Source organism: Amblyraja radiata, chromosome 20 (genome assembly GCF_010909765.2).
Source record: "Amblyraja radiata isolate CabotCenter1 chromosome 20, sAmbRad1.1.pri, whole genome shotgun sequence".
In the NCBI taxonomy this organism is placed as follows: domain Eukaryota; kingdom Metazoa; phylum Chordata; class Chondrichthyes; order Rajiformes; family Rajidae; genus Amblyraja; species Amblyraja radiata.
This window is the reverse complement of record NC_045975.1, coordinates 4,003,300-4,018,165: the sequence shown is the minus strand read 5'-3', so window position 1 is coordinate 4,018,165 and position 14,866 is coordinate 4,003,300. Positions and strand designations below refer to the sequence as shown.

The window sequence follows — 14,866 nt, the reverse complement described above, 5'->3', positions numbered from 1 at the left end:
AGGCCAGTTCATTGGCTATATTTAAGAGGGAGTTAGATGTGGCCCTTGTGGCTAAAGGGATCAGGGGGTATGGAGAGAAGGCAGGTACGGGATACTGAGTTGGATGATCAGCCATGATCATATTGAATGGCGGTGCAGGCTCGAAGGGCCGAATGGCCTACTCCTGCACCTATTTTCTATGTATCTATGAAAAACTTGGGAGAATTCATGAGTAATTCGGGAAAGTGGGACAGGGGCTTTAGATTTAGCTCTTAGGGCTAAAGGCATCAAGGGATATGGGGAGAAAGCAGGAACGGGTGTACTGATTTAGGATGATCAGTCATGATTATATTGAATGGCGGTGCTGGCTCGAAGGGCTGAATGGCCTACGCCTGCACCTATTGTCTATGGTTCTAGTCAGGATCGTACCTGGGTCTCTGTCTCTGTAAGGCAGTAGCTCCACCGCTGTGCCACCGCTAGTTCTACATGACTCTCTAAGTCCTTACCAAAGATGCTGTTTATTAGCTTTAGTGATCACTCAAGTTCAGCCGCAGATTCTGGTGATTATGAAAGGTCCAGGCCGCGGGAAAAAAAAGATCTACAGAATCGTGCTCTGGGGGGGGGGGGGGTCAAATTAGTGCACACTTATCGATGAAGTGATAGTAATTCTGTCGGCAGTGAAGTGCCACTTGAGGTCGTGATCCAGACTAGTTCATATCTGAGAAAGCTCTCCGTATTAATGTTCAATGATGCCTCAGTTTAACCAAACGTGTAATTGGACCCAGTTCAGATCTTTTCCCTGTGTGCGTAGGTCAGAGTGGGCTAGCTCGCCTGCACCAAGTGATTCATCCCACACCCTCTCCACTGCCGGCAATGCGTGGGACGAGATTGTGATGGACTCCCTTTCAATTGCCCGCTGCTCCGAGAACAGTCAAGGAACTCAAGAGCATCCATGCCACGCGAGAGAGAGTTAGATAGAGCTCTTCGGGCTAACGGAATCAAGGGATATGGGGAGAAAGCAGGAACGGGGTACTGATTGGGGATGATCAGCCAGGATCATATTGAATGGCGGTGCTGGCTCAAAGGGCCGAATGGCCTCCTCCTGCACCTATTTTCTACGTATCTATGTATCTATGTCGGTGCAGGAGTAGGCCATTCAGCCCTTCGAGCCAGCACCGCCAGTCAATAAGAAAAAGTGTTTCCCCATCTCCGTTCTAAATGGCTTGCCCCTTATTCTTAAACTGTGTGGCCCCTGGTTCTGGACTCCCCCAACATCGGGAACATGTTTCCTGCCTCTAGCGTGTCCAAACCCTTAACAATCTTATATGTTTCAATAAGACTCATCCACTCTCTCAGCCCCAACGCATACAATGTTCTTGCTTCTGTAGATGTTGCCCACTCAGACCAATAACAATAAAAACTACCATGGAACATGTTGATGGAGATTTTTATCCAGATTCATGTTGCGTCCTATTTTTAACAATGCACGCATGCAACAGTAAGGAAGCAGATTAACTGTAAATCCTTTATACACAGCAACTTCCATCTGTTTGTAGATTAACTTCGATCAATGTCAATATTTACCCACTGAGTGTTCAAATCCTTTGATCCACGCTAATCTTGAATGTTGGCATCATATTAACATCAGCCCCTAACCCAGGATGTGTAACCCTGCCCGATCTCCCGGTTGCTAAATACTTGGAATATATATAAACAAATAAGAATTTTTTAAAATGGAGCATTTCATGTTGAACTGAAAGAGAAATTAAGTCATTAACTGGGGCGATCTAATATGGAAATTGGCTTTTTTTGTGATCTAGAGGAAAATAGTGGTAGAAACATAGAAAATAGGTGCAGGAGTAGGCCATTCGGCCCTTCGAGCCTGCACCACCATTCAATATGATCATGGCTGATCATCCAACTCAGTATCCTGTACCTGCCTTCTCTCCATACCCCCTGATCCCTTTAGCCACAAGGGCCACATCTAACTCCCTGAAATAATCCAGGTGAACAAATTGGAGGAATCACCTGTATCTCCTGAACATACCTGTTCTCCCGGTTGCCAAACACTTTAACTCCCCCTCCAAATCCTACACTGGCCTCTCCGTCCTGGGCCTCCTCCACTTTCACAGCACAGATCGGAGGAACAGCACCTCATTTTTCGCTTGGGCAGCGGTATCAATATATCTAACTTCAAGTAGCCCTTGCTTTTCCTCTCTCTCCATCCCCTTCCACTTCCCAGTTCTCCCACCAGAATGGAGATAAGGAAATACTTTTCCACACAGAGAGTTGTGAGTCTGTGGAATTCTCTGCCTTAGAGGGCAGTGGAGGCAGGTTCTCTGGATACTTTCAAGAGAGAGTTAGATTGGGCTCTTAAAGATAGCGGAGTCAGGGGATATGGGGAGAAGGCAGGAACGGGGTACTGATTGTGGATGATCAGCCATGATCACATTGAATGGCGGCGCTGGCTCGAAGGGCCGAATGGCCTACTCCTGCACCTATTGTCTATCTAAATATCTTTTGAACGGTAAGCAGCAAGGTTTTAGTTTACAAAATTGCTGGAGAAACTCAGCGGGTGCAGCAGCATCTATGGAGCGAAGGAAATAGGCGACGTTTCGGGCCGAAACCCTTCGGTTTCGGCCCGAAACGTCGCCTATTTCCTTCGCTCCATAGATGCTGCTGCACCCGCTGAGTTTCTCCAGCAATTTTGTGTACCTTCGATCTTCCAGCATCTGCAGTTCCTTCTTGAACACAAGGTTTTAGTTTAGTTTAGTTTAGAGATACAGTGCGAAAACAGGCCCTTCGGCCCACCGAGGTCGCGCCGACCAGCGATCCCCGCACATTAACATTATGCTACACCCACTAGGGACAATTTTTACATTTACCAAGCCATTTAACCTACAATCCTGTACGTCTTTGGTGTGTGGGAGGAAACCGAAGATCTTGGAGAAAACCTACGCAGGTCACTGGGAGAATGTACAAACTCCGTACAGACAGCACCCGTAGTCAGGATCGAACCCGGGTCTCCGGCGCTGCATTCGCTGTAATGCCCCTGTCTCACTTAGGAAACCTGAACGGAAACCTCTGGAGACTTTGCGCCCCACTCAAGGTTTCCGTGCGGTTCCCGGAGGTTGCAGGTGGTTGCCGGAGGTTGCAGGTAGTGGAAGCAGGTAGGGAGACTGACAAAAACCTCCGGGAACTGCACGGAAACCTTGGGTGGGGCGCAAAGTCTCCAGAGGTTTCCGTTCAGGTTTCCTAAGTGGGACAGGGGCATAAGGCAGCAACTCTACCGCTGCACCACCGTGGCCGCCTGTCCATGTACCATGTACCTGCCTGACTGTTCCTTAAACTTTGGGATAGTCCCGGCCTCAACTACCTCCTCTGGCAGCTCGTTCTATAACTTCCTCCGTGGTCAGTTTGCGAGTTGTCGACCTCCTGACCGTATACCACTTTTTGTGTTTCTGCAGCAGGGGGAGGTGGACTGCTGGCCTGTGAGCTGCCCGGCCCTGCACTGCGAGTACACCACCATGGCGGACGGGGAGTGCTGCCCGCACTGCGTGAGCGACCCGTGCCTGGCTGACAGCGCGGTCTACGACATCCGGCAGACGTGTACGGACAACCACGGGATAGCGCGGCTAGGCGGCTCGATCTGGACCTCGGCCGGCTCACCCTGCACAACCTGCACGTGCAAGGTACGCGCGCACAGCGCCAACATTTGCCGTTACCCGGGCTGCACGGTTCACGGCCCACCGAGTCCACGCCCCCGCCCAGCGAACACCCGTTCACACTCCCACCTCCAACGTGACCCCACCACTCGCCACATCTTCCCATCTCCCCCCATGTCTGCCTTCCGCAAGGTCCGCTCCCTCCGCAACTCCCTCGTTAATTCTTCCCTTCCCTCCCGTACCACCCCCTCCCCGGGCACTTTCCGTTGCAACCGCAAGAAATGCAACACCTGTCCCTTCACCTCCCCCCTCGACTCCATTCAAGGACCCAAGCAGTCGTTCCAGGTGCGACAAAGGTTCACCTGTATCTCCTCCAACCTCATCTACTGCATCCGCTGCTCTAGATGTCAGCTGATTTACATCGGGGAGACTAAGCGTAGGTTGGGCGATCGTTTCGCCGAACACCTCCGCTCAGTCCGCAATAACCTACCTGACCTCCCGGTGGCTCAGCACTTCAACTCCCCCTCCCATTCCCAATCCGACCTCTCTGTCCTGGGTCTCCTCCATTGCCAGAGTGAGCAACAGCGGAAATTGGAGGAACAGCACCTCATATTCCGTCTGGGGACCTTGCGTCCGGATGGCATTAACATTGAATTCTCCCAATTTTGCTAGCCCTTGCTGTCTCCTCCCCTTCCTTAACCCTCTAGCTGTCTCCTCCCACCCTCCCATCCGCCCGCCCTCGGGCTCCTCCTCCTCCCCTTTTCCTTCCTTCACCCCCCCCCCCCACCCCCCATCAGTCTGACGAAGGGTTTGGATCATAAGATCGTACTTCAGTTTGATTCAGTTCATAATGGGAGGAAACCGAAGATCCCTTGAGAAAAACCCAAGCAGGTCACGGGGAGAATGTACAAACTCCGTGCAGGCCGCATCCGTAGTCGGGATCGAACTCGGGTCTCCGGCAACTCTGCCGGCACGCCGCCCCATTGAGAACTTGGACTCACCCCAGCGGACTCCCCAGGGTCCGTGACTGACTGAGCTTTGAAACTGAGTCTGAAGAAGGGTTTCGGCCCGAAACGTTGCCTATTTCCTTCGCTCCATAGATGCTGCTGCACCCGCTGAGTTTCTCCAGCATTTTTGTCTACCTTTGAATGATCATCTCCTGTTTGGCTTCCACTGTGTATGACAGGATATCTTAAAGGCTGGCTTAAAGATAGTGGAGTCAGGGGATATGGGGAGGAGGCAGGAACGGGGTACTGATTGGGGATGATTAGCCATGATCACATTGAATGGTGGTTTTGGCTCGAAGGGCCGAATGGCCTACTCCTGCACCTATTGTCAATTGTCTATTGTCTATCATTCAATCCCAGCTCTCCCTGTACTGTTTTGACACCAGCAGACCTTCTAATGAGAGTGATGCCTGCTGGTCGGGGAAGAAGCGCGGCCAGTGATTTCTCCGTGACGCTGAAACATTCACGTTCATCATCATTAGTCCATTATGAGACCGACGCACATGGTGCCAGAATGTGCCATTTATTCTAAACCTCTCGTTTGCATCCTTGAATAAATCAGCGCTTTCCCTCCGACTGCCTGGCAAGAAGGTGTCAGATTTGCAATTAAATTGCCGATAGTGTGTTGTGATCATCGAGGCACAGATTGTCAGCACTTTAGAAAGAGAAAACTGTTCCTATTTCAGCCACTTAGTGTCAGGCACTCTTTACTCATTTATAGTGCAGGACCATCATGGAGTTAATGCATTCGATTTTTTTGTCCCTTGGAACTTAACAAAAGCACTGAGGCTTTTAACCCTGGTGAATCATTCCGCTTCTGCCCACTATATCACAGTCTCTTTGCTACTTGCTGGGCATAGCTGTTCAGTAAAAAAGCAAGGCGGAAATGAGAGGGTGGGGGTGGGGGGTGGTTGGGTTATGCCCCTGTCCCACTTAGGAAACCTGAACGGAAACCTCTGGAGACGTTGCGCCCCACCCAAGGTTTCCGTGCGGTTCCCGGAGGTTGCAGGTGGTTGCCGGAGGTTGCAGGTAGTGGAAGCAGGTAGGGAGGCTGACAAAAACCTCCGGGAACCGCACGGAAACCTTGGGTGGGGCGCAAAGTCTCCAGAGGTTTACGTTCAGGTTCCCTAAGTGGGACAGGGGCATTAGGAACTGGCCGGATAATGAAAGGCCCAGAGAGAGTTGGTGTGGAAAGGGCGTTTGCAATAATGGGAGAGTCTAAAACCAGAGAGCACAGCCTCGGAATAAGAGGACGTACCTTTATAATGGAGGTTGGGGAGAAACTTAAGACCAACAGTAGGGGATGGAGGTGGGGGGGGAGGTTAGGAGCTGGTGGTCAATAAAGGCAGGGACCCTAGGTGCGGCACGGTGGCGCAGCGGTAGAGTTGCTGCCTCACAGCGCCAGGGACCCGGGTTCGATCCTGACTGTCTGTACGGCATTTGTACGTTCTCCCTGGCATTCCCTCTCTCTCTCCATCCCTCCCCCACCCAAGTCGCACCAGCTTCTCGTTATCACCCTGCAAACAGCTGACAACGGCCCGTTTCCTTTATCATCCTTACTTTTTTGCATATCTTTCATTCATTGTTCTTTATCTCTCCACATCGCTGACTATATCTCTCATTTCCCTTATCCCTGACTAGTCTGGAGAAGGGCCTCGACCCGAAACGTCTCCCATTCCTTCTCTCCAGAGATGCTACTGCCTGTCCCGCTGAGTTACGCCAGAATTTTGTGTCTATCTTTGGTTTAAACCAGCGTCTGCAGTTCCTTCCCGCACATAAAACAGGGAGCAGATTTGCTACATCTCACTGCTGGGACTTAGCCAACGTACAAGACGTGCCCACAATCACCTACTTCCAATGGCCGTTGGCCCAGAACAAGCCCGACTGCAATTCAACAGACTGTAATACTAGAGGCCAGGATTAGAAATTCGATCTTACAAGTCCCCACGCTCGGTGTAAAATTATGCATTCATCATTAAATTATCCCTATTGATTATTCAACAGCAGCTTCGAAATCCCTGCTTCTGTGAAACACAACTGGAGTGAAACCATTCCATTATGGCAAAACACATCTCTTCCCCTCTGTTATCAGGCTCCTGTATGTGTAGGAAGGAACTGCAGATGCTGGCTCAGGCCCAAGATAGACACAAAATGCTGGAGTAACTCAACGGGACAGGCAGCATCTCCGGAGAGAAGGAGTGGGCGACGTTTTTAGGGTCGCTTCAGTCTGACCTGAAACGTCACCCATTCCTTCTCTCCAGGGATGCTGCCTGTCAATAGACAATAGACAATAGGTGCAGGAGTAGGCCATTCGGCCCTTCGAGCCAGCACCGCCATTCCATGTGATCATGGCTGATCATCCCCAATCAGTACCCCGTTCCTGCCTTCTCCCCATATTCCCTGATTCTGCTATTTTTAAGAGCCCTATCTAGCTCTCTCTTGAAAGCATCCAGAGAACCGGCCTCCACCGCCCTCTGAGGCAGAGAATTCCACAGACTCACAACCCTCTGTGAGAAAAAGTGTTTCCTCGTCTCCGTTCTAAATGGCTTACCCCTTATTCTTAAACTGTGGCCCCTGGTTCTGTCCCGCTGAGTTATTCCAGCATTTGGTGTCTTATCGGCTTCTGAACAGTCTTTCCATAAGCTAGGGTACTGTCCGATTCACCTCTACCCCATTGCGGACATTGGACTTTGTCTCTGGAACTGATGCGCTACAATGCTGAGAACTATATCCTGCACTCTGTATCTTCCCCTTTGCTCTACCTGTTGTATGAGTTTGACTCGATTGTTTCTATGCTTAGGTATATCTGATCTGTTTGGGCAGAGTGCAAAAATAAACCTTTTCACTGTACAAGTAACAATGATAAACCTAAACTATCAAGTGGATAGTGTTAACTGCAGAATGTAGAAACAAGGAACTGCAGATGCTGGTTTACAAAAAAAGGCATAAAGTGCTGGAGTAACTCCGTGGGTCAGGCAGTATCTCTGGAGAAAAAGGATGGATGTGTCTGGTTTCATGTCTGGAGAAGAGTCCCGACCCAAAACATCACCTATCCCTTTTCGCCAGAGATGCTGCCTGACCCGCCGAGTTACTCCAGCACTCTGTTTCCATGCCCGGTTTAGTTTTTTTTAGTTTAGTTTAGAGACACAGCGCAGAATCAGGCCCTTCGGCCCACAGAGCCCGTGCCGGCCAGCGATCCCCGCACACCAACACTATCCTACACACACTGGGTACAATTCTTTTGCATTTTATACCAAGCCACTGAACCTACAAACCTGCACAGCTCTGGATAGCGGAGAAAAGCCACGCAGGTCACGGGGAGAACGTACAAACTCCGTACAGACAAGCACCCGTAGTCGGGATCGAACCCGTGCCTCTGGCGCTGTACAGCAGTAGCTCTACCGCTGCGCCACCGTGCTGCCCGTTACATGGGCTGAGTTTGTGATCACCTGCGCTAAAGATCATGGGTTGATCTGGGTTTCAGAGTAGATTCACTTTGCGCTCATTCAGTATCCAGGCAGTTTCCTCACAATCATGTTATTAAGCGTTTAAGAAGGAACTGCAGATGCTGGAAAAATCGAAGGTAGACAAAAAATGCTGGAGAAACTCAGCGGGTGAGGCAGCATCTATGGAGCGAAGGAACAGGCGATGTTTCTGGTCGAGACCCTTCTTCAGACGTTATGGACAAGCGTTATTTTCTGATCCCGCACTCTGTCGAGTGATGTCAAGAACAATCACTCACATCTGATCTCGGGAAGCTCATTCCTGTGGTGCCCATTTGGTTTGGCGCTGTAATGAGTCATATGGTCCTGATTCACCGATTCAGGACTTACCTGGACTTTATCTGGACTTTACCTTGTCTGAACTTCTGGACGCCCGCAGCGCCGGCTGTGGAGGGTTGAGGTCCCGACCACGGGGGGGAAATGGAGGAGGACTCGCCAATTTTTGTGCCTTCCACCACAGTGATGAATGCTGTGGTGGATGTTTGTGTTACATTTTTTTATTGTGTATTGTGTGTTCTTTTTTTGTTGTACCGCTGCTGGCAAATTCATTTCACTTGCACTTTATGTGCATGTGACGAATAAAACTAATATTGATATTGATGGAAACTGGTGACGTTGTTTGTTCATTTGTTACGGTGAAGGTGAGGTGCACACGGCATCCAGCCAACAGTCCCTTGACTTTTTCATTTGTGGTTTCACTTTTAACTTCAGGTTTTCCAGTACCTTGTGTGTTGTGACTGTCGGCAGACCAATATCCCTCCATCGTTGCTGCGATGTTCAAAAAAACAATCAGACAGGTTCATGGATAGTACACAAAAATGCTGGAGAAACTCAGCGGGTGCAGCAGCATCTATGGAGCGAAGGAAATAGGCAATGTTTCGGGCCGAAACCCTTCTCCAGGCCATGGATAGGACAGGTTTTGGGCCAAACGTAGGTAGCTGGGACACGTTGGCCGTTGTGTTGGGTCGAAGGGCCTGTTAGGTCTGTTGGGGCCTGTAGGGTCGAAGGGCCTGTTTCCACGCTGTCCTATTAATCGGTGGTGGCCAGTGCCATCATCTTCGCTGCCATGTGCTGGGGCATCAGGGCGAAGGCCGCGGATGCCAACAGGATTAACAAACTCATCAGGAAGGTCGGCTCCGTCCTGGGGAGCGGAGTTGGAGTTGGATTCACGGGAGGTTGGCCTTGGAGGGGAGATTGTTCCTCAAACTGCGGAGCATCCCGGACAATACAGTTCACCCACTCCATGACACACTGGTCAACCTGAGGCGCACCTTCAGCAACAGACTGGTCCCACCAAGATGCAGCACAGAACGCCACAGGAGATCCTTCTTCCCTGTGGCTATCGAACTGTACAACTCCTCCCCCTTCTGTCGTGGGGTCGACTGAGACTGACTCCTCTCTCCCCCAATCTTTGCACATCCCCAATCCTGGACTTTCAAATCATCACTTTAATTTCACATTTGATGTATCTTGTTGTGGTTCGATGACTATTGGCAGATCAATTTCCCTCCTGGGAGAAATAAAGTTCTATTGTATCGAATGGTATCGTACGACTCGATGACTCTCTCATGCTTTCTTTTCCCTTCCGCCCTAGAATGGAAATATCTGCTGCTCCGTTGATGTGGAGTGCCTCTACAACTGAAGCCAACGTTCTGGACTCATCCCATACCCGCACGTTCAGTGCAGGCTAATCGTGAAAGCATACCGCAAAAAGGCCCTCCCGTTGTCGATGCAAATGGAGCAAGAAGTCCAAGAGTTTGTGTGTCATTGAACAGCCCTGCACTTTTGTAGATGTCTACTTCCAGTACTTTTCACTTCCCGCACAAGGTTGGGACTTTCCATTATCATACTGTTACAAAATATCACTTCTATATTTTTTACAATGGCTCCTTGTGGAAAAACTGGATGCGTTATCTGTCCTCACAGATAATATCTGTCCCAATTTGTTGTCGTGTTCCTTTGTAACTCAATTATCTATAATAGTGTGTAACGAGCCTTCGAGCTGAATGTCTTCTGTGTTTTTAAATTCCATAGTCTTCTGTCCAAAAATACTCAACGAAATGAAACACCATTGAAGGCCAGTGCTGAACACAAATTTAGATGAAGAAGGTGAGGTCCTCTGGAAGAAGGATCCAAAATGCTACCTTCAATTGTAATCTTTGGTTGGAAAGATAAAGTGATAAATGCTTCCTGAGTTTTGCACTCAACACTTCTCTGGAGATGTTGCCAAGCAGAAGATATCCATTTTCCTTTCGGTCAAGGAGTAACAACCAAAAATCTAAAATGCTACTGCAATACCTGAAGGTTGGTCGGGTGGCCAAGGCTAACATGGGCATCGAGAGGGGCAGAAAGGTTCTTGATCAGGAAGGGTGTTAAAGGTTAAAGTTTAAGGGGAGAAGGCAGGAGAATGGGGAATTCATTGCTGCGGACGGCTGTGGAGGCCAAGACATTGGGTTCGCTGAGCAGAGATTGTTAGCTTTTCGGTTAGGAAGGGTGTCAAAAATCATAGCGAGAAGGCAGGAAAATGGTGAAGGGAGAGTAATATATATAGAACATAGAAATATAGAAAAATAGGTGCAGGAGGAGGCCATTCAGCCCTTCGAGCCAGCATCGCTATTCATTGTGATCATGGCTGATCATCCCCTATCAATAACCCGTGCCTGCCTTCTCCCCATATCCCTTGACTCCACTAGCCCCTAGAGCTCTATCTAACTCTCTCTTAAATCCATCCAGTGATTTGGCCTCCACTGCCCTCTGTGGCAGGGAATTCCATAAATTCACAACTCTCTGGGTGAAAATGTTTTTTCTCACCCCAGTCTTAAATGACCTCCCCTTTATTCTAAGACTGTGGCCCCTGGTTCTGGACTCACCCAACATTGGGAACATTTTTCCTACATCTAGCTTGTCCAGTCCTTTTATAATTTTATATGTTTCTATAAGATTTCCCCTCATCCTTCTAAACTCCAGTGAATACAAGCCTAGTCTTTTCAATCTTTCCTCATATGACAGTCCCGCCATCCCAGGGATCAATCTCGTGAACCTAGGCTGCACTGCCTCAATGACAAGGATGTCCTTCCTCAAATTAGGAGACCAAAACTGTACACAATACTCCAGATGTGGTCTCACCAGAGCCCTATACAACTGCGTGATGGGCCATGATTGAATGGTGGAGCAGACTCGATGGGCCGAATGGCCTAATTCTGCTCCTATGTCTTATCAAATTTTACTTTTGTCGTAGAGGAGAGTTAAACCACTATTAGCTTCTGTGAGCTTTTATAAATAGTGGTGTTGGTGGAATTTTTTAACATTTTTATCATAGCAACTAAGAATCTCTTGACTAAGTAAACAAATGATCTGAACTAAACTAAAATAAACTAAACTAAACTAACAAGGGTGTAGGAAGTAACTGCAGATGCTGGTTTACGTCGAAGATAGGCACAAAATGCTGGAGTAACTCAGCGGGACGGGCAGCATCTCTGGAGAGAAGGAATGGGTGACGTTTCGGATCGCCCAAGACGTCCCCCATTAAAAACCTAACAGAGGAATCTTCTGAAGTTGTCACGGATGTGATGTTGATTGTATTTCCTTCTCTGTGTAGCTTTAACTGATTCCTTACCCAGTTGTAAGATAGTGGGTGGCACGGTGGCACAGCGGTAGAGTTGCTGCCTCACAGCGCCGGGGACCCGGGTTCGATCCCGACTACGTGTGCTTCTCTGTATCTGCGTGGGTTTTCTCCGAGATCTTCGGTTTCCTCCCACACTCCAAAGACGCACAGGTTTGTAGGTTAGTTGGCTTGGTATAAGTGTGAATTGTCCCTAGTGTGTGTAGGATAGTGTTAGTGTGCGGGGATCGCTAGTCAGTGTGGACTCGGAGGGCCGAAGGGCCTGTTTCCACATTGTATCTCTGAGCTAAAGCCATAAGAATAATCACCTCCAGCAGACATTAGTGAAGACCCCTTGTGTACTCCATGTGGGGCACACTATTGAGAAGGATGAGAGGGTATCTCATTGAAACATATTAAGGGTTTGGACACGCTAGAGGCAGGAAACAGGTTCCCGATGTTGGAGTCCAGAACCAGGGGCCACAGTTTAAGAATAAGGGATAGGCCATTTAGAACGGAGACGAGGAAACACTTTTTCACCCAGAGAAGTGTGAGTCTGGTGAAATTCTCTGCCTCAGAGGGCGGTGGAGGCCGGTTCTCTGGATACTTTCAAGAGGGAGCTAGATAGGGCTCTTAAAGATAGCGGAGTCAGGGGATATGGGGAGAAGGCAGGAACGGGGTACTGATTGGGGATGATCAGCCATGATCACATTGAATGGCGGTGCTGGCTCGAAGGGCCGAATGGCCTACTCCTGCACCTGTTGTCTATTGACCGTGACGGCCATTGTGTCTGTGTACAGGCACAGCTGCTCTCTGAATACGATTTATTCCCGGCATGTTTCCTGCAATTATGAGGTAGTAATAATAAATAACGCTAAAATTAACTCCAATTAACTTGAGTCGCAGCCGCTGTGATTTCAGAAATGTTCTGGCAAAAGCTTCGCTTAGCGTTGCAGGGATGTGTGAATCGTCTGGAATATTGCTGTGGTACAATGTTGGGAGGGCTGAGACTCATAACGTCATCAGTGATAGGAGCAGCATGAGGCCGTTCGGCCCATCAAGTCTACTCTGCCATTCAATCATGGCTGACCGCTGTTTAAGAAAGAACTGCAGATGCTGGAAGAATCGAAGGTAGATAAAAATGCTGGAGAAACTCAGCGGGTGAGGCAGCATCTATGGAGCGAAGGAATAGGTGATGTTTCGGGTCGAGACCCTTCCTCAGACTGATATATCATGGATCATATCTCATATATGATAGATCATGGCTGATCTATCTCTCCATCTCAACCCCATTCTCCTGCCTTCTCCCCATAACCCCTGACACCCGCACTAATCAAGAATCTATCTATCTCTGCCTTAGAAATATCCATTTTGACTTGGCCTCCACAGCCTTCTGGGGAAGGGGGAATTTGCTTTTCAGACAGGTTGACTAGGTGGACAAAAAAGGCTTTTGGCACTTTGGCCTTCATCAGTCAGAGTATTGAGTATAGAAGTTGGGAGGTCATGTTGCAGTTGCATAAGACATTTGTGAGGCCGCATTTAGAGTATTGTGTTCCATTCTGGGCACCGTGTTATAGGAAAGATATTGTCAAGTTGGAACAAGTGCAGTGAAGGTTTACGAGGATGTTGCCAGGACTCGAGGGTGTGAGCTATTGGGAGAGGTTGAATAGGCTGGGACTCTATTCCTTGGAGTGCAGGAGGGTGAGGGGTGATCTTATAGAGGTGTACAAAATCATGAAAGGAATAGATCGGAGAGTCTCTTGCCCAGAGTAGGGGAATCGAGAACCAGAGGTCATAGATCTAAGGTGAACGGAGAAAGATTTAAAAGGGATCTAAGTGGTAACTCTTTCACGCGGAGGGTGGTGGGTGTACGGAACGAGCTGCCCGAGGAGGTCGTTGAGGCTGGGACTATTGCAACATTTACACTGCAAGGGGCAGGAAGCCAGCGGGCAAGATCATCTCTGACCCCTCTCACCCTGGCCACAAACTCTTTGAATCACTTCCCTCTGGAAGGCGACTCCGGACTGTCAAAGCCGCCACAGCCAGACATAAAAAACAGCTTTTTACCACGAGCAGTAGCTCTACTCAACAGCCAAATGTCTGTAGCCTCCTTTTGCTCTGGTATTTTATTTCATTCTTCACATGTTTAAATTATAATGTTATATTCTTAATTGTTTACTGTATATTGTGTTGTTACTTGCGAGCGGAGCACCAAGGCAAATTCCTTGTATGTCTACATACTTGGCTAATAAAATGTATCCAACTCAATCCGATTCAATTACGACAGAATTAGCAGGTATGTGGATAGGACAGGTTTGGAGGGATATGGGCCAAACACAGGCAGATGGGACTCGTGTCGCTGGGACTTGTTGGTTGGCATGGGCAAGTTGGGCCGAAGGGCCTGTTTCCACACTGGGACTCCATGATAAGCAAAAGATGTCCCAATAATTGTGAGAAGGCAGCAGGAGATGGCCAATGCCTCTCCTTCAATCAACACCTTGTGCAGATAATATACTCAGCGCTATTTACGGTACTCTGCTGTGTGAAAACATGTTGTCACTTTTGCTAAAACAAGGAAGGACAAGATTTCAAAAATATCTATTGACTCCAAACATTTTAGGAAGTCTTGGTACCTAAGGAAGGTGTTAATTGAATGTGTGCTCTTTAATTCTGCTTCACATTTCTAATGAAAGAAGTTAGCAAAGGAACCTCATTGCAACCTCATTGATGCTTGTGTCAAACAGACCAGATACTCTCATTTAAAGGAAGACAGAAATGTTGGAGAAACTCAGCGGGTGAGGCAGCGTCTATGGAGCGAAGGAATAGGTGACGTTTCGGGTCGAGACCCTTCTTCAGACCAAAAATCCGCTCTATGAGATTGTTAAGGGTTTGTACACGCTGGAAGCAGGAAACATGTTCCCGATGTTGGGGGGAGTCCAGAACCAGGGGCCACAGTTTAAGAATAAGAGGTAAGCCATTTAGAACGGAGACGAGGAAACACTTTTTCTCACAGAGAGTGGTGAGTCTGTGGAATTCTCTGCCTCAGAGGGTGGTGGGGGCGGGTTCTCTGGATGCTTTCAGGAGAGAGCTAGATAGGGCTCTTAAAAATAG

At 48.7% G+C, this 14,866-nt stretch overlaps 1 protein-coding gene across 1 annotated transcript in view; it reads left to right on the top strand.

The window, feature by feature from the left end:
• The window catches only part of LOC116984380 (protein kinase C-binding protein NELL1-like), a 74,699-nt gene extending 64,002 nt beyond the window's left edge, over positions 1-10,697 (top strand). Inside the window, exons 5-6 of the mRNA XM_033038538.1 lie at positions 3,447-3,671; positions 9,749-10,697. Coding sequence (XP_032894429.1) covers positions 3,447-3,671; positions 9,749-9,796 — 273 coding nt within the window. The 3' untranslated portion in view covers positions 9,797-10,697. The remainder of the gene's footprint in view (positions 1-3,446; positions 3,672-9,748) is intronic.
• Positions 10,698-14,866: the final 4,169 nt, after the last annotated feature.